The sequence below is a fragment of the Chiloscyllium punctatum genome, chromosome 40 (genome assembly GCF_047496795.1).
Source record: "Chiloscyllium punctatum isolate Juve2018m chromosome 40, sChiPun1.3, whole genome shotgun sequence".
NCBI classification, from domain to species: Eukaryota; Metazoa; Chordata; class Chondrichthyes; order Orectolobiformes; family Hemiscylliidae; genus Chiloscyllium; species Chiloscyllium punctatum.
In genome coordinates this window covers 17,155,211-17,173,067 of record NC_092778.1, presented here as the reverse complement: position 1 = coordinate 17,173,067, position 17,857 = coordinate 17,155,211, and the positions used below count along the sequence as shown (strand labels likewise).

General features: G+C 45.4%; 1 protein-coding gene across 2 annotated transcripts in view; it reads right to left on the bottom strand.

Annotated features, from left to right (window-relative positions):
- The window catches only part of tex2l (testis expressed 2, like), a 108,647-nt gene that overhangs the window by 49,430 nt on the left and 41,360 nt on the right, over positions 1 to 17,857 (bottom strand). For both annotated transcript variants that reach the window (XM_072559383.1, XM_072559382.1), the window contains exons 3-5: positions 7,473 to 7,673; positions 4,646 to 4,982; positions 3,388 to 3,626 (exon numbers count right to left, since the gene is read on the bottom strand). In XM_072559383.1, coding sequence (XP_072415484.1) covers positions 3,388 to 3,626; positions 4,646 to 4,982; positions 7,473 to 7,673 — 777 coding nt within the window. The remainder of the gene's footprint in view (positions 1 to 3,387; positions 3,627 to 4,645; positions 4,983 to 7,472; positions 7,674 to 17,857) is intronic.

The following is a 17,857-nucleotide window of genomic DNA, read 5'->3' as shown; positions in this document are numbered from 1 at the left end:
CTTTGTCTATTTACCCTATCCATGCCCCTCAGCCGCCGATGCTCCAACATAAACAGCCCCAGCCAATTCAGCCTCTCCCTATAGCACAAATCTTCCAACCCTGGCAACATCCTTGTAAATCTTTCTGAACCCTTTCACGTTTCACAACATCCTTCCGATAGGAAGGAGACCAAAATTGCAAACAATATTCCAATAGTGGCCTAACCAATGTCCTGTGCAGCTGCAACATGACCTCCCAACTCCTGTACTCATTGCTCTGACCAATAAAAGAAAGCATACTAAATGCCTTCTTCACTATCCTATCTTCCTGCTGCTCTACTTTCAAGGAGCTATGAACCTGCACTCCAAGGTCTCTTTGTTCAGCAACACTCCCAGGATCTTACCATTAAGTGTAGATGTCCTGCTATGGTTTGCTTTCCCAAAATGCAGCACCTCACATTTATCTAAATTAAACTCCATCTGCCACTCCTCAGTCCATTGGCCCATCTGATCAAGATCCTATTGTAATCTGAGGTGACCTTTTCCTCTGACCACTACACATCCAATTTTGGTGTCTTCTGCAAACTTACTAACTATATCTTCTATGTCCATATCCAAATGATTTATATAAATGATGAAAAGTATTGGACCCAGCACCGATCCTTGTGGCACTCCACTGGTCACAGGCCTCCAGTCTGAAAAACAACCCTCCACCACCACCCTCTACCTTTGAGCCAGTTCTGTAGCCAAATGGCTAGTTTTCCCTGTATTCCATGAGATCTAACCTTGCTAATCAGTCTCCCATGGGGAGCCTTGTAGAACTGAAGTCCATATAGATCACATCCACCGCTCTGCCCTCATCAATCGTCTTTGTTGCTTTTTCAAAAAACTGAATCAATTTTGTGAGACCTGATTTCACACGCCACTGGTGGGTGAAACTAGAACTAGGGGGCATAGCCTCAAAATAAGGGGGAGCAGATTTAGGACTGAGTTGAGGAGGAACTTCTTCACCCAAAGGGTTGTGAATCTTGGAATTACCTGCCCAGTGAAGCAGTTGAGGCTACTCGTTAAATATTTTTAAGGCAAAGATAGATTTTTGAACAGTAAAGGAGTTAAGGGTTATGGGGGGCAGGTGGGTAAGTGGAGCTGAGAAGCAGATCAGCCATGATCTTATTGTATGGTGGATCAGGCTCGAGGGGCCAGATGGACTACTCCTGCTCCTGGTTATTATGTTCTTATGTAAGAGCAATAATGGCTTTCAATTATATGTAGCCCCGAACAAAAGCATTCCAAGCGCTTCATAGAAATCTAAGCTGATGAACAAATTGGAATTGAGCCAAAGAAGGAGCTGGTCAAATAAATACATTTTAGCATAGTGCAAAAGAAGGGAGGGGAGTGGAGAGATTCTTGGAGGGAATTCCAGAAACCCAGACCCAGATGGTAATGCCTAATCATGTGAATCTTTGTTTCGTTGGGGATGCAGTGGGATTTGATGTAGGGCTGTTCAATCCAAGCAGGAAAGCAAGCTAGTGAGACAGGAGCTGGGAGGAAGCACTTCTGGTCCTCCAAGTCCACAGGCAGTCCTGTCAAAATACTTTCCGTCTCCCCAGACCTGCCTTTTAGCCTCCCCTTCAGCCAACTGGTTTCCCAAAACCTGGGAAATCTGACTCATTAGTTTTAAACCTCGAACACAGGTTAGATCTGAAGGTGATGGTCTCACTAAATAATCACCAGCCAACATGTTTCCTGGGAGCAGGCAGTCTGCCTCTTCAACCTGTTAACCCTGGTAATGCTCGGGGGACCCAGGTTCAAATCCCACCGCGGCAGATGGAGAGATTGGAATTCAATCAAGGAAAATCCGGAAGTAAGGGTTGAATGATGACCACAAATCTACTGCTGATCGTCAGAACAAAATTCATCTGGTTCACTGATGCCCTTTAGGGAAGGAAACTGCTGTCCTTACCTGGCCTGGCCTACATGTGACTCCAGACCCACAGCAACGTGGTTGACTCTTAACTGCTATCTGGGCAATTAGGGAATGGCGATAAATACTGGCCAAACCAATGATACCCTCATCCTGTGAATGGATAAAAAAAATCCACTAGTTGGCATCAGGTTGAAGGTGGGCAGAGATCAGATTCCATCTCACCTGATCCCAAAACAGGTTTCAAGTTCACCTCTTTGTTTTGAGCGAGTCTACATGAATATGAGGCAGGGAGGGGAAAATAGTGGAATATATTAAACTCAGGACATTCTTCTGAATAGGACCAAGGGGGAACCAAAAGTAGGTTTTCCCTGTTACTATCATACCTCGCGCAGTTTTTTTTTGTTCACTTGTAGGATGTGGGTGTCACTGGCTAGGCCAGTGTTTATTGTCTGACCCTAGTTGTCCTTGAGAAGGTGGTGGTGAACTGCCTTCTTGAACCATTGTGGTTACTATAAGATCTAGGAATAATAAACACGCTCAGTATGCAGCACAGAAAGTAGGTATTTCTTACAGATATTCTAAGCATACCTTAAGGTTTATTTATCATAAAGGTATGGCTGACTCAGTGATGTAGAAACAGTCCCATTGCATGTGTGTGATGACACATTGGGATGAATGTGGGTGAGAGGAGTAAGCTTTACCAGATTTTAAACTATCACTGAAAATGCTTGTTTAATTTTCTTGATGCGGGGGTGCTGGTGTTGCACTGGACTGGACAAAGTCAGAAGTCACATGAAACCAGGTTATAGTGCAACAGGTTTATTTAAAATCACAAGCTTTCGGAGCACTGCCCCTTTGTCAGGTGACTATAACTTGGGTGTAGTGCAACTTCCAACTTTCTTGATGTCTTGAGTGACACTTATGCCACAGAAGTGTCAGGCAATGACCACATTCAGCTGGAGAAAATTTGGCAATCACCCCTTGATATTCAGTGGCACCGCTGAGTCCCCACTATCAACATCCTGGGGATTACCATTGATCAGATACTGATACTGTGGCCTCAGGGCAAGTCATGGGGAAGGAATCCTGCAGCGAATAACTCATCTCCTGACTCCCCAAACCTGCCCACCGTCTACAAGGCACAAGTCAGGAGTGCGATGGAATACTCTCCATTTGCCTGAATGGGTGCAGTTCCAACAACACTCAAGGAAATAGTCGCCATTCTGTGTCTTACGATCTTATTCTCTACAACCATCTGATGAAGGAGCGGCGCTCCGAAAGCTAGTGCTTCCAAATAAACCTGTTGGACTATAACCTGGTGTTGTGTGATTTTTAACTTGATACAGCAGAGAGGTTAAAAGGTGTTGTCTGTAGCCCGACAGCCTTAATGGGTGCGTTCTGCGCGTATTACAAACGTGCCGATCATTTATCTTCACAGGGCCATGTCTCCAGTTGCTTGGTTTATGTCCCCCTTGTCTTACCTGGCCCTTGGTGGGACTGTTGGTGGTACTATGATCAGGGCTTAGCCAAGGGCTGCTGTTGTCTGAGGCAGTGAACTTCGCCATGTATCTGCTATAGTCCAGCTGAATCTTTTGCCTGATGTTTCCTGCCAAGTCTTTGGTTTTGAAAAGGGAAGGGAGATCTTCTGCACTGCCTCTGCTGCTGTCATTGCTGTAAGCCAATCTCCCCACAGGGCTGGTGCCAGGATTCTGGGTGATATCTGTGAAGTAGATCGGGAAGTTTAAGTGAGCAACGCAGGCCATAAGCTTCAAGTGCCTCGGTTCCCCAGACTGCAATCTTGTGATGTAACTTTAATTTGGGGCAAAGATGTGAGCCATTTCTCCTCATATTCTTCTTTAATTAGATATTTCCTCAAGGAATAGTTGTCTACTTGCTGTGTAACTGGGGGAGTTCTCCATCCTGCATGTTGACTGATTGACCTGTGACCCAATGTCAGATTTTGCTCAGTATCCCTTAAATCATTGGTTAACAAAAAAAAATCTAAAATTAACAACCTCAATTTCCATTTTTTGTTTGATCCATTCACAAGACACTGGTGTCACTGACCAGGCCAGAATTTATTACCCATCTCTAACTGCATTAAGTGTCAATCACATTGCTGTAGGTCTGGAGTTATATTGTAGGCCTGACTAAGTAAGGATGGCAGTTTCCTTCCTTAAAGGACATTAGTGAACCAGATGGGTTTTTCCTGACAATTGTTTTACAGTCATCATTAGACTTTTAGTTCCAAATATTTATTGAATCCAAATTCCAACATCTGCCATGGAACTCAGGTCCCTAGAACATTACTAGGGTCTCTGGATTAATAGTCTAGTGAAAATACCACCAGGGTATCACTTGCCCACGGTGCAGAAGAGAGATCCCAACTTCTGTCCCTTTTGTATATGGATATATTTCCTCATTTCACTTCCAGAAGGCCTAGTTCCTACTTTTCAGACAATGACCCCAAATCCTTAACTCCCCAATTAACAGCGCTAGTTTCTCTCAATTAACACCTTCTTTAACATCTTGCAAACTAAAATCAAATCAACCCTTAACCTTCTAACATCACTTGTTTAATCTCTTCTCATACCCTGTTAGCATCCAGGTAACATTCTAATAAACCTACAATGCACTCGCTTGGAGGTTTATTAAAGTGAAGCGTCCCAGAACTGCTCAAAGTGTTTTAACCAGGAATGACTGTCACTGCTCAAAGGACAAGAACATGAGGATCATTACCAGCTTTTCCACCATCTCTGCTGAGGCTCTGCTTGTCCTCTGACTGCATCCTGGAAGCCAACAGGAAATATCGGAACCATTCTTCTTTTTCCCTTCCCGTCCTTCCAAAGAGGAAGAGTGTATTCTCCCCACCTTCTGCAGAGTGTCTCAGGAGACCCTCTGATGTTGGTGCACTTTCTGGCCTCTCCCTTTGCTCTTCAGTGTCCCCGTCTGCCTTCACCTCTCTGTCTCCAGAACATTTGTGTTTGTAGGGTCCAGCCTCTCTGAGGAAAATACAGATGGGGTACTTCTTATTCCACATTCTTTTCTTTGCCAGGCCTGGTGGGACAAGAAATATCTGCCGGCAAAATAACAAGATAAAAGAGCCACTTAATACATCAAGCGCACTCCTTCGGACGTCCATGTGGAACATGCTCTACCATGGACTCTGACCAAATTATTTCAACAACAGAAGAACCTACAACAAGGCAACAATTGGACAGAGAATACTCTTGCCAACATTTATAGGTGCGCCATCGAGAGCATTCTGTCTGGATGTATCACGACCTGGTATGGCAACTGTACCATTCAAGATCGGAGACGGTTACAGAGAGTGGTGAACTCAGCCCAGACAATCACAAAGACTGACCTCCCATCTATAGAATCCATCTACCAGGCCAGCTGTCAAGGAAAGGCCGCCAGCATTCTTAAAGATCCATCCCACCCTGGCAATGTTTTTCTACAACCTCTACCGTCGGGGAGAAGGTACAGAAGCTTAAGCATGCTCAGCAGCTGGTTTCAGAACAGTTTCTACCCTACTGTTGTTAGAATACTGAATGGACTGACAAACTCTTAACATTCGTCTGTTCCTGTGTTTTTCTTTTTGCCACTGTTTACCTATTATTTACTTATCTATGCAACTTAACTCTGTGATCTGCCTGTAGTGCTCACAATAAAAACGTTTTCACTGTGCCTCAGTACACGTGACAATAAATTCAATGCAATTCAATTCTATTTGGGTCTTTATCCATTGGAGTTAAGAAGAAGGGGGGACGATCTATGGACGTGTATAAGATCCTGAGGGGATGTGACAGAGCGAATGTGAATGGATGCTTCTAGTTGTGGGGGAGACTGCGAGTAGGAGACATGGATTAAGAATAAATAGTCTTGCTTTGAACATGGAGATGCAGAGAATTCTATTTCTCTCAGAGGGTTGTTTGTTAGGGAAGTCACAGCATCCCCCACTCTCATCTCCACAACTCCTTGCTGTCAGAAAACACTGGAGACTTCACTCAAGGCTGAGTAAGATAGGTTTTTGATAGACATGGGAGTCAAATGTTATGGGAGTGGCAATGGTTATGTCAAGTTGAGACTACAGCCAGATCAGTTAGGATCTTGTTATAGCAGAATTGGTTCTATGGGCCAAATGGCATCCTCAAGTTATTATGTTCTCTTTTCCTACGTTGTGGGACAAAACCAGGAACCATAAAATGCAGGTGAGGTGATGGCACAGTCCAAATGTTACTTGGCTAGTAACCCGGAGTCACACAGGGAATATGGGTTTAAATGACCACTGTGGCAAAAAAACTGGGGACTATAGAATACACTGACTTCGTGGAGACCATGTAACTACTGTAGGTTGTTGCAAAAACCCATCTGCTTCACTAATATCTTTCCCCAACTACGTGTGAGTCTGGACCAAAGTGATGAGGTTGACTCTTAACATCATGAGGGATGGGTAGTAAATGGTGGGCCCCACAGGGCAGTGCATGCATCCCATTATAAAGAGGGGTTCAAACAGAAGAAACATTTGCCCAGTGATTTGGATGTAAACCGGCTAAGAGAAGGAGTAGCTAAGGCATAACAGCATTAAAAAAGAAGCTAGATAGAATACTAATATGGTAGAGAGGCCATTCAGCCTGCAGTAACCATACTACCTTCTTACAGAACAAATCACCAAGTCCAGCTTCCCTTTCCTTCTCCCTCCAGACCCTGAAAACATTTTCTCTTCCTTACTGGATCTTGTGATAGCACATTCATACTATTACCACACCTTACTGAAAGAACTGTCATCTCACCCCATTACTCTGGAGTTTCAGAAATACTATCTTCACCGAGTTGCATTGCTTGCAAAATTCCTTGTTGAATCTGCTTCCACTGCCCTCTCAGGCTGTGCATCCCGGATTATAACAGCTCACTGCTGGGACATTAAAAGGGAAGCATCCCAAGATGCATCACTAGGATGCTAACAACCAAAATATTGACATTGAACCTTGCAAGGGATCATTAAGATAGATTACCACAAGCTTGGTCAGAGAGCTAGGTTTGAAGGAGCATCTTAAAGAATAAGGAAGGCTAGATGTGGAGAGACTACTAAATGCATGAGGGAGACAGGGTAAAAGGATTTGCAGATTAGGTTAGAAGGGGAGCAGTGCGTGTGATTAGGTTAGATTAGATTCCTACAGTATGGAAACAGGCCATTTAGCCCAACAAGTCCACACCGGCCCTCCGAAGAGTAACCCACCCAGACCCATTCCCCTACCTTATATTTACCCCTGACTAATGCACCTAACACTACAGGCAATTTAGCATGGCTAATTCACCTCATCTGCACATCTTTGGATTGTGGGAGGAAACTGGAGCACATAAGTCGCTCTGTTGAAAAGAAAGAACAGCCTGGGCCAGTTGGGCTGTTTCATCCTTGCTTTTCCAAATACAAGTTTTAAGGCACTTTATACCCCTTTAACAAGCAGATTCAAGGTTATAAATGCTAAGAATAACAGCCAGTACACACCAGACCTTTATAGGAACATGGAGGCTCTCAGTTTGATTGGACATTCCCACCCACCTTGCTGTCTGCTAGGTCGCAGGAGCGATGGCTGATGAACACCATGTCATGTTTGCCTTCATTGAAGGTTGCACGCCGAGGGATGTTGCTCCTCGGGTACGAAAGTCTCAGCGCTGTCCCCTCTAGTGTCACATAGACTGAGAAGGTCAGTGATGGATGGTAGGTCTCAGGATCGTAGTTATAGATTTCATTCATCCAGCCCTGTAATGCAGAAAAGAGAAGGATAGGGTAATGTAACATACTCATCTGTTATTGCAATAGGTGAAACCTGGATATAGTCTACAAGCTGCAAGAAGTTTAATGTGAAAAGCAAAAGAATTGCAGATGCTGTAAATCAGAAACTCATCCCCCCCCCCCCGCCCCCCCCCCCCCCCCCCCCCCCCCCCACCCCGGTCACCTCTCTCTTCCTGGAGAGAGAGAGAGAGAGAAACCTGATGGTCCCCTGAGATGCTGGCAAATTTTACTTCATCGTCATAATTATGTCCAGTTTCTAAATCCAGCATTTTCCAATCAGGCCACAACAATGAAAGAGTTCAGAAAAGATTTACAAGGATGTTGCAAGAGTTGGATGGTTTGAGCTGTAGGGAGAGGCTGAAGAGGCTGGGGCTGTTTTCCCTGGAGGGTCAGAGGCTGAGGGGTGACTTTGTAGAGGTTTATAAAATCATGAGGGGCATGCATAGGGTGAATAGACAAAGTCTTATGCCTGGGGTCGGGGAGTCCAGAACTAGAGGGCATAGGTTTAGGGTGAGAGGGGAAAAATGTAAAAGGGACCTAAGGGGCAACATTTTCACACAGAGGGTGGTGTGCGTGTGGAATGAGCTGCCAGAGGAAATGGTGGAGGCTGGTACAATTATAAGATTTAAAAGGCATCTGGATGGGTATATGAATAGGAAGGGCTTTGAAGAATATGGGCCAAGCGTTGGCAAATGGGACTAGGATAGGTTTGGATAGTTGGTCGGCATGGATACAATTTCCGTGCTGTAAATCTCTATGATTCTAAATAAACAAGGGTCTGGTGAAAGGTGGAACATTGGACAGAATCTTATCAGGGTTAGAATGACCTGGGCTGAATCCAGGTTGTGGCAAAAAGGCTGGTGCGGCCTAACTCCATGTCGGAAGGAACTCAATCCATCTTTTGTTCACTTTGCTGAGGAGCATGGTATGATTGTCACTCGGCAGGTCAAGTGCTAATGAATGGGGGGGGGGGGGGGTTTAGAGCTTGTTAAACACCTATTTAGCCACATGACTAGCCTCACCAATGTCCAGTTTCCGATCTTCCCAAACACACTGAACAAGCCAGATGGTGAGAATTCCGAATGTGGAAGTTTGAGAATCCCCAAGGCACATTTCCTATTCACTTTTCTGCCCTTGGCAGCCCCAGGTAACTCTCAGTGTAAGACTGTAACACAGACACTGTGTGCTCACGGTCACACACCCAGCTTCTGGCCTGCACCACAGGCTCCATCTCCGGGCTCTTTGCTCACTGTCACAGCACTCAGTCATCCCGAGGCTTACCTGCACACTCACAGCATCCCTGCCTTCCCTTGTCTCATCGTGTTTTGCATTTTTCCAGAGATACCAAGCTCACATTACAGCTGGCTTGCTGTGCCATTGAATACAAAACAAGGAAGATTATCTTGATTGGCATCAGGCCTCAGTTGAGTAAAAGGAGACAGCTTTCAGTCAGGAGTGTAGGTCTGGGCTCAGTAAGTCAAGGGCAGCCTCCAAGACTAGTCCAGGTCAGTCCGCTGCTCAGGATGGTCAGAGTCAGAACACTATCTATCTCAAGGGTCAGATGGAGGGGAATCTACCACTGTTTTGAATCTTTGTGCCTCATTGTGGGCTGTTTTCCTCCTGGATTGAGAGCGAGGCAGTTATTAAAGGAGTTGAAGGTCAGTGGCGTTAATTTCAGGGCATGTGACAAGCTATCCTGGGTGAGTGAGTAGGCAGTGCAGAGTGAATGGAGGATCACTGGTGGCATTGGGGGGGTGGCTAAGTGAGGGAGGGAAGGCAATAGTGAGAATTGTAGATTAGTAGGAGGTGGGTATCTCTAGAGGGGACAGAGGGAGTGGGAGGGATTGGAGAGAAGGTCTACACTGGCAGAGTGGCGAAGGTAATTGACCTTCTTCCCATGTTGCTGTGCATTCCTCCAGACAACTGAGAATGTACTTAACCCAAATGGCAAACACAGACCAGGCTGGCACGCTCTCCTGGCATGGTCCTCTGGTTACAGGCCTGTGCACCATCTCGACGAGTTTGACTTCCAGGTCTCTGCTCGTAATGAGGGTGTCAAATCACCCCCCTTTGCAATTTTTGGGGCTAAGGTCCAGAATTGGACAGCTCCAGTCCGACAGCACTCGTCCAGGTGCACACGGTGACAAAAGACAATAAACAATAGACAGTAGGTGCAGGAGTAGGCCATTCGGCCCTTCAAGTGAGCATCACCATTCATTATGATCATGGCTGATCATCCACAATCAGTATCCTGTTTCTGCCTTATCCCCATAACCCCTGATTCCACTATTTCTAAGAGCTCTATCCATTTCTTTCTTGAAAGTATCCAAAGACTTGGCCTCCACAGCCTTCTGGGGCAGAGCATTCCACACAACCACCACTCTCTGGGTGAAGAAGTTTTTCCTCAACTCTGTTCTAAATGGCCTACCCCTTATATTTAAACTGTGTCCTTAGGTTCTGGACTCACCCATCACTGACCTTCGAAAGATGGCACCGGTGCCAGTCAGCCCTGGGATATCCCGGCAGCGACGAGTTGTTCCGGGAGCAGGGCACATCATGATGGGGATCGGGGTGGTGGGGGATTGGGGAGGTGCCAGAGAGGCGGGATAGGTAGCGAAGCGATGAGAAAACTGACTGAACCTCACTGAGAGAACCCAGGGGGAAACTCAATGAGACGGACAGAAAGATCCTGTCCATAGTCTCTGCTTCTCTCTCCATACGTAGCTGCTGCCTAACCTGCTGAGCTCATTTCCGGCGTTTTGTTTTGGCTTGAAGCCAAATAACATCCCATTTCTTGATCAGCTTGCGGGGAATGCTTACATCTTATCTTCACAAACAGCTGATTGTAAAAGCACAACACTTTTTCAAATAGGTCAACGATTGTGCCTCACTGACAGACATTGAAACATATGTGCAGGAAAGTTCGGGTTAGGGAAAAGTCCAAGCGTCACTGCTTCAGGTACCTGATGGAGCTACAATTGTGAAAATTAATTTCTTTGCTTAATTGCGAATTCATTTACACGGGGCCACAGAGCTGCGTGAAATGGGTTTCAATCCTCTCCTGCTAATCTCTGCCATTTGCTCTCCTCCAGGCACTCAGCCCAATTAACTGGAATCAGAAAATAATTTTTGCAACAACGTTACAAGCTTTGCAATTAATCTCTCATTATAGCGGCTTCCTGCCTGTCTTTTAGTTGTAATCCAATGGTGTATGACACATCAATGGTGACAGAGCATGGATTAATTGGCATACTGGAAAAGGGCCTGAAAGTCTTGCCTGGATTGTTAACAATTCTTTATTAGCATCTGCAACTTTTTAAAAATTGGTTATTTTCCTTCATATCTAAATCTTTGATGGACCATATTAATCTTTCAGTTAAATGTGCTGAATCCCTCGTCTGTATTGGAATCATCAGCTTCACTCTGGGTTTATACTTGACCCATGTTTAAATTAAATAAAGAGGTGATGTGGGGATAATGTCACTGGGTCAGTAATCCACAGGCTAACGTCCTGGGGACATTTATTCAAATCCCACTATGGCAGTTGGTGAAATTTAAATGTCATTTTTCAATATCTGGAATAAAAATAAAAGTTTGCATAATGACAATGTTGTAGCCGTTGTGGACTGATGTACAAAACCCATCTGGATCATTAATGTTCGTTAGGGAAGGAGATCTGCCATCCTTGTCTGGTCTGGCCTACTGTGGTAGCTCAGTGTTGAGAGTGTGTTGCTGGAAAAGCTCAGCAAGTCAGGCAGCGACTCCAGCAGCGGCAGACTCCACTGTCTCCTGTGGTGGCTCAGTGCTTAGCACTGCTCCCTCACCATGCCAGGGACCCAGGTTCGATTCCAACCTCTGACTGATTGTTTGTATGGAGTTTGCACGTTGTCCCTGTGTCTGCATGGGTTTCCTCCAGCTGCTCTAGTTTGCTCCTCACACAGTTTAAGTGGATTGGCCATGCTAATTTGTCCCATAGTGTCCAGGGATGCGCAGGCTAGGTGATTAGACATGGGGAATGCAATGATAGGGGTGGGGTGTTCTTTGGAGGATCAGTGTGGGCTGAATAGCCTGCTCCCACACTTGTAGGGATTCTATGATGCACGTGACTCCAAACCCACAGCAATGTGGTTGACTCTAACCTGCCCTCTGGGTAATAAACACTGGCTTAGTCAGTGATGTCAAGGTCCCACGAATGAGTAATTGTTTTAAAAAGATTACAGTTTTTGACTCATAGCCCAGACATGATTGTTTGGCTCAATTATTGGCGCTGGATAAGAATGGTAAATTTTGATGCTCATTGCAGGGATCCATCTCTCGCTGTTGGAAAAAGTTCAAACTCCAATCAGCTGTCCTCTGACAGTTTAGCTGAGGTGGGGGATTTAGGTTACTGAAACTATAGCCTAACCCTGCACTGCATGTCCTAATCCTATTCAAAAGCATAGTTGTAGACCATGCGTTGTTAAGTTCCTAAAAACATATTCATCAGTATCCTCATTTGGAAGGGTACACCCCTAAATATTGAAAAGTCCAACGTCAGTGCTGAGTGACTTTCTGATCTTAGTTGGGAATGTTATGGACTCATATTTCGTTCTAGCTTATTCTGATGTAAACCATTTTTACACATCTCTGGAACATCTGGCTAATAAGGATACCTATGTCAGGCTTCTACTTATTGCCTACAACTGCACCTTTAACACTATAATCCCAAACAAAGTAATCTCCAAACTCTGAGACCTAGGTCTATATTCCAACCTCTGCAACTGGATTCCTGACCTCCTGACCTACAGACTGAAATTCATGAACACAACAGCACCTCCTCCATGACAATCTTTACATCAGCACCCTGCAAATACTCAGACCCCTACCCTTACATGCATGACTTTGAGACCAAGTTTTGTCTGAACTTCATTCATGGGTTCACTGATGACACCACTATTGTAGGGCTGATGTCAAACAATGATGAGACAGAATACAGGAAGGAGTAGAAAGCTTGATGTCGTGATGCAAAGCTAACAATCTGTCCTTCAATGTCAGCAAAGCTAAAGAGAAGATCATCAATGATAGGAAGCAATGAGGAGGACACATCTGTATCTACATCAATGGAGCTGAGATGGAGATGGTTGAGAGCAGCAAGTTCCTTGGAGCGACGATCACCAATAATCTGTCCTGGACCACTCACATTGATACGATGTTCAAGAGTGCACAACATCTTTTCTTCCAGTCCAACCAGGGAGGGGGCTGTGCTGGATGTGGTCCGAGGAAATGACGTAGTCCAGAGATGGATTCTGAGAGCAGCTGATGCTGGAGCCGACCAGGGAGAAGGCAATTCTGGATCTGGTATTGTGTAACGAACCGGAATTGGTCAGAGACCTCGAAGTGAAGGAGCCATTGGGAAGTAGTGACCATAATACATTAAGCTTCAATCTGCAATTTGAGAGGGAGAGGGTAGAGTCGGAAGTGACAATATTTCTGTTGAATAAAGGGAACTATGGAGCTATGAGGGAGGGGCTGGTCAAAGTTCAATGGTGCAATACCTTAGCAGGGATGACCGTGGAGGAACAATGACGGATATTTCTGTGTATAATGCAGAAGTTGCAGGATCAGTTCATTCCTAAAAGGAAGAAAGATACCAGGAGGAGGCATGGGTGGCCGTGGCTGACGAGGGTGGTAAAGAAACATATAAAGTTAAAAGAGAAAAAGTATAACATAGCAAAGGTAAGTGGGAAAACTGAGGACTGGGATACTTTTAAAGAGCAACAGAGGATTACTAAGAAGGAAATACGGAGAGGAAAAATGAGGTACGAAGGTAAACTGGCCAATAATATAAAGGATGATAGTAAAAGCTTTTTTAGGTATGTGCAAGGCAAAAAAATGGTTAGGACTAAAATTGGGTCCTTGAAGACAGAAACAGGGGAATATATTACGGGGAACAAAGAAATGGCAGAAGAATTAAATGGGTACTTCAGATCTGTGTTCACTGGGGAAGACACAAGCAATCTCCCTGAGGTAACAGTGGCTGAAGGACCTGAACTTAAGGGAATTTATATTTGCCAGGATTTGGTGTTGGAGAGACTGTTAGGTCTGAAGGTTGATAAGTCTCCGGGGCCTGATGGTCTACATCCCAGGGTACTGAAGGAGGTGGCTCGGGAAATCGTGGATGCATTGGTGATTATTTTCCAGAATTCGATAGATTCGGGATCAGTTCCTGAGGATTGGAGGGTGGCTAATGTTATACCACTTTTTAAGAAAGATGGGAGAGAGAAAGCAGGAAATTATAGACCAGTTAGTCTGACCTCAGTGGTGGGAAAGATGCTGGAGTCTATTATAAAGGATGAAATTATAGCACATCTGGATAGTAGTAACAGGATAGGACACAGTCAGCATGGATTTATGAAGGGGAAATCATGCTTGACTAATCTTGAATTTTTTGAGGATGTTACTCTGAAGATGGACGAGGGAGATCCAGTAGATGTAGTGTACCTGGACTTTCAGAAAGCTTTTGATAAAATCCCACATAGGAGGTTAGTGAGTAAAATTAGGGCGCATGGTATTGGGGGCAAAGTACTAGATTGGATTGAAAGTTGGTTGGCTGATAGGAAACAAAGAGTAGTGATAAACGGCTCCATTTCGGAATGGCAGGCAGTGACCAGTGGGGTACCGCAGGGATCTGTGCTGGGACCGCAGCTTGTTACAATATATGTTAATGATATAGAAGATGGTATCAGCAATAATATTAGCAAATTTGCTAATGATACAAAGCTGGGTGGCAGGGTGAAATGTGATGAGGACATAAGGAGATTACAGGGTGACCTGGACAGATTAGGTGAGTGCGCAGATGCATGGCAGATGCAGTTTAATGTGGATAAATGTCTGGTTATCCACTTTGGTGGCAAGAACAGGAAGGCAGATTACTACCTCAATGGAATAAATTTAGGTAAAGGGGCAGTACAGAGAGATCTGGGTGTTCTTGTACACCAGTCAATGAAGGCAAGCATGCAGGTACAGCAGGTAGTGAAGAAGGCTAATAGCATGCTGGCCTTCATAACAAGAGGAATTGAGTATAAAAGCAAAGAGGTGCTTCTGCAGCTGTACAGGGCCCTGGTGAGACCACACCTGGAGTACTGTGTGCAGTTCTGGTCTCCAAATTTGAGGAAAGACATTCTGGCTATTGAAGGAGTGCAGCGTAGGTTCACGAGGTCAATTCCTGGAATGGCGGGATTACCTTACACTGAAAGACTGGATATATCCCTGGTGGTGGGGTCCGTTTGGAGGTGGCGGAAATATCGGCGGATGATTTGGTTGATGCGAAGGTTGGTAGGGTGGAAGGTGAGTACCAGGGGCGTTCTGCCCTTGTTATGGTTGGAGGGGTGGGGTCTGAGGGCAGAGGTGCGGGATGTGGACGAGATGCGTTGGAGGGCATCTTTAACCATGTGGGAAGGGAAATTGCGGTCTCTGAAGAAGGAGGCCATCTGGTGTGTTCTGTGGTGGAACTGGTCCTCCTGGGAGCAGATCCGGCGGAGGCGGAGGAATTGGGAATACGGGATGGCATTTTTGCAGGAGGTAGGGTGGGAAGAGTGTAATCCAGGTAGCTGTGGGAGTCGGTGGGTTTGTAAGAAATGTCGGTGTCAAGTCGGTCGTCATTGATGCAGATGGAGAGGTCCAGGAAGGGGAGGGAGGTGTCAGAGATGGTAACATTCTGTGATTCAGTGAAATAGTGATTTGTGTCCATATGTATCTCTCTATGTTAAATTCATGCAACCACAGTAGACAGTACCTTTCAGTGCCTTGCAATACCTTCAAACCTGGAGTATCACATCACTACCAAACGTACCTGATGGAGCAAACGTTGACAATCTAGTTTTGTGTTATGTGAGTTGTGGAAACCAAAAGCATACTTAGAAATAAACTTCAAGGCACAGTTGTTCATATTTCTATAAACAACAATAGTGTGCAATTATGTGGGTAAACTCACTGATCAGATGCACTCCTATCTTAATAATTGCTTAACTGACCTGAAGCATGAAAGATTATATTCTCCCCAGCAGAACAATGCTGCATTTTGGGAAAGCAAATCTTAGCAGGACTTACACACTTAATGGTAAGGTCCTAGGGAGTGTTGCTGAACAAAGACCTTGGAGTGCAGGTTCATAGCTCCTTGAAAGTGGAGTCGCAGGTAGATAGGATAGTGAAGAAGGCGTTTGGTATGCTTTCCTTGATTGGTCAGAGTATTGAGTACAGGAGTTGGGAGGTCATGTTGCAGCTGTACAGGACATTGGTGAGGCCACTGTTGGAATATTGCGTGCAATTCTGGTCTCCTTCCTATCAGAAAGATGATGTGAAACTTGAAAGGGTTCAGAAAAGATTTACAAGGATGTTGCCAGGGTTGGAGGATTTGAGCTACAGGAAGAAGCTGAAAAGGCTGGGGCTGTTTTCCCTGGAGTGTTGGAGGCTGAGGGGCATGGTTAGGGTAAATAGACAAAGTCTTTTCCCTGGGCTGGGGAGTCCAGACTAGAGGGCATAGGTTTCGGGTGAGAGGGAAAAGATATAAATGAGACCTAAGGGGCAATGATTTCACACAGAGGGTGGTGTGTGTATGGAATGAGCTGCCAGGGGAAGTGGTAGAGGCTGGTACAATTGCAACATTTAAGAGGCATTTGGATGGGTATGTGAATAGGAAGGGTTTGGAGGGATATGGGCCGGGTGCTGGCAGGTGAGACTAGATTGGGTTGGGATATCTAGTCGGCATGGACAGGTTGGTCCAAAGGGTCTGTTTCCGTGCTGTACATCTCGATGACTCTATTAACAGTTGAGATGGTGAACTAGAAACAACGAGAGTTCACAACATGATACTTTAGACACATGACAATAAATGTACAATTTTCAACATTTGTCAACTAGAGGTTGTGCCTGAAAAATATCAATAAGAGCAGGAGGACTGCAGGTTTCCATCTGACGGGTGGCTGTGCAGTTACGATGACCTATGTTACTAATCGCTTGGATCTTGCCATTTCCATAGTGAGGCTTCCAAGGAGACAACAAATGTGTTTTCCCAAAGCCCAGCTCCTCATGCACAACTCCGTGGGGGGGCGGGGGGGGGGGGGTGCTGCTGGATAGTGTCTCAAAATAGTGATTTTCATTCAGCTTTTATCCCGGCAGATGAAAAGAATTGGGAAACTGAAAAAGCTTCCGAGCTAAGTTTAGACTTTTCGACTTTCGTTTTTGAACTCAGGAGGAGTGCAGGAGGGATCCTTCAGACCCATAATGACGATGTTGGCCTTTAGGCGGCACGGTGGCTCAGTGGTTAGCACTGCTGCCTCACAGTGTCAGGGACCTGGGTTCAATTCCAGCCTCGAGCAGTTGTCTGTGTGCAGCATGCACATTCTCACTATGTCTGCTCTGGTTTCCTCCCACAGTCTAAAGATGTGCAGGTTAGGTGAATTGGCAATGCTACATTGCCCATACTGTTCAGAGATGTGCATGTTAGGTGCATTAGTCTGGGGTAAAGGTAGAGTCATAGGAGAGTGGGTCTGGGTAGGTTAGTCTTCAGAGAGTGGGTGTGGACTTGATGGGCCTGTTTCCACACTGTAGGGATTCTGTGGTTCATGTCCCAGGCACTGGCCAACTGCAGGATACACTCTAACCTGCTCCCTTATGCAAAATTGTGTGCTACTCCGTCTGCCTGACACTGAAGATCCAACATGATCATCGAAGGTTACTTGCACCGCTAACAGAGAGTGTTCCACTGCAGTAACTTTAAGGTAGAAACCATTTCAGGGAAATTGAATAAATAGTTAAATTGCAGGAATGTATAAGACCATGGGGAGAAGGCAGGCTCAGTCTGATTTCCCAAGCAAAGATCTAACACTGTGGGCTGAATGACCATCTTCCATGCTTAATCCACTCGTCACTTTTGCAGCTTGATCCTGTTTTCTACTCTCCAGCTGCTCTTCTTTAGGTTGTACAGTGAGAGGAGCACCCACAGTATTCTGACCAGCTGTGCTCTGATGTCTTGATGATGCAACCCCATGCTTTGTTCAAAAGTCAAATGACTGGATTGAACTCAGAAGGAATGATTTTGGGAACTGTGCAATCCCGCCGCCCCCCCCCCCCCCCAACCCTGCGGAACTCTCTTCCACCATTTTCAACATGCA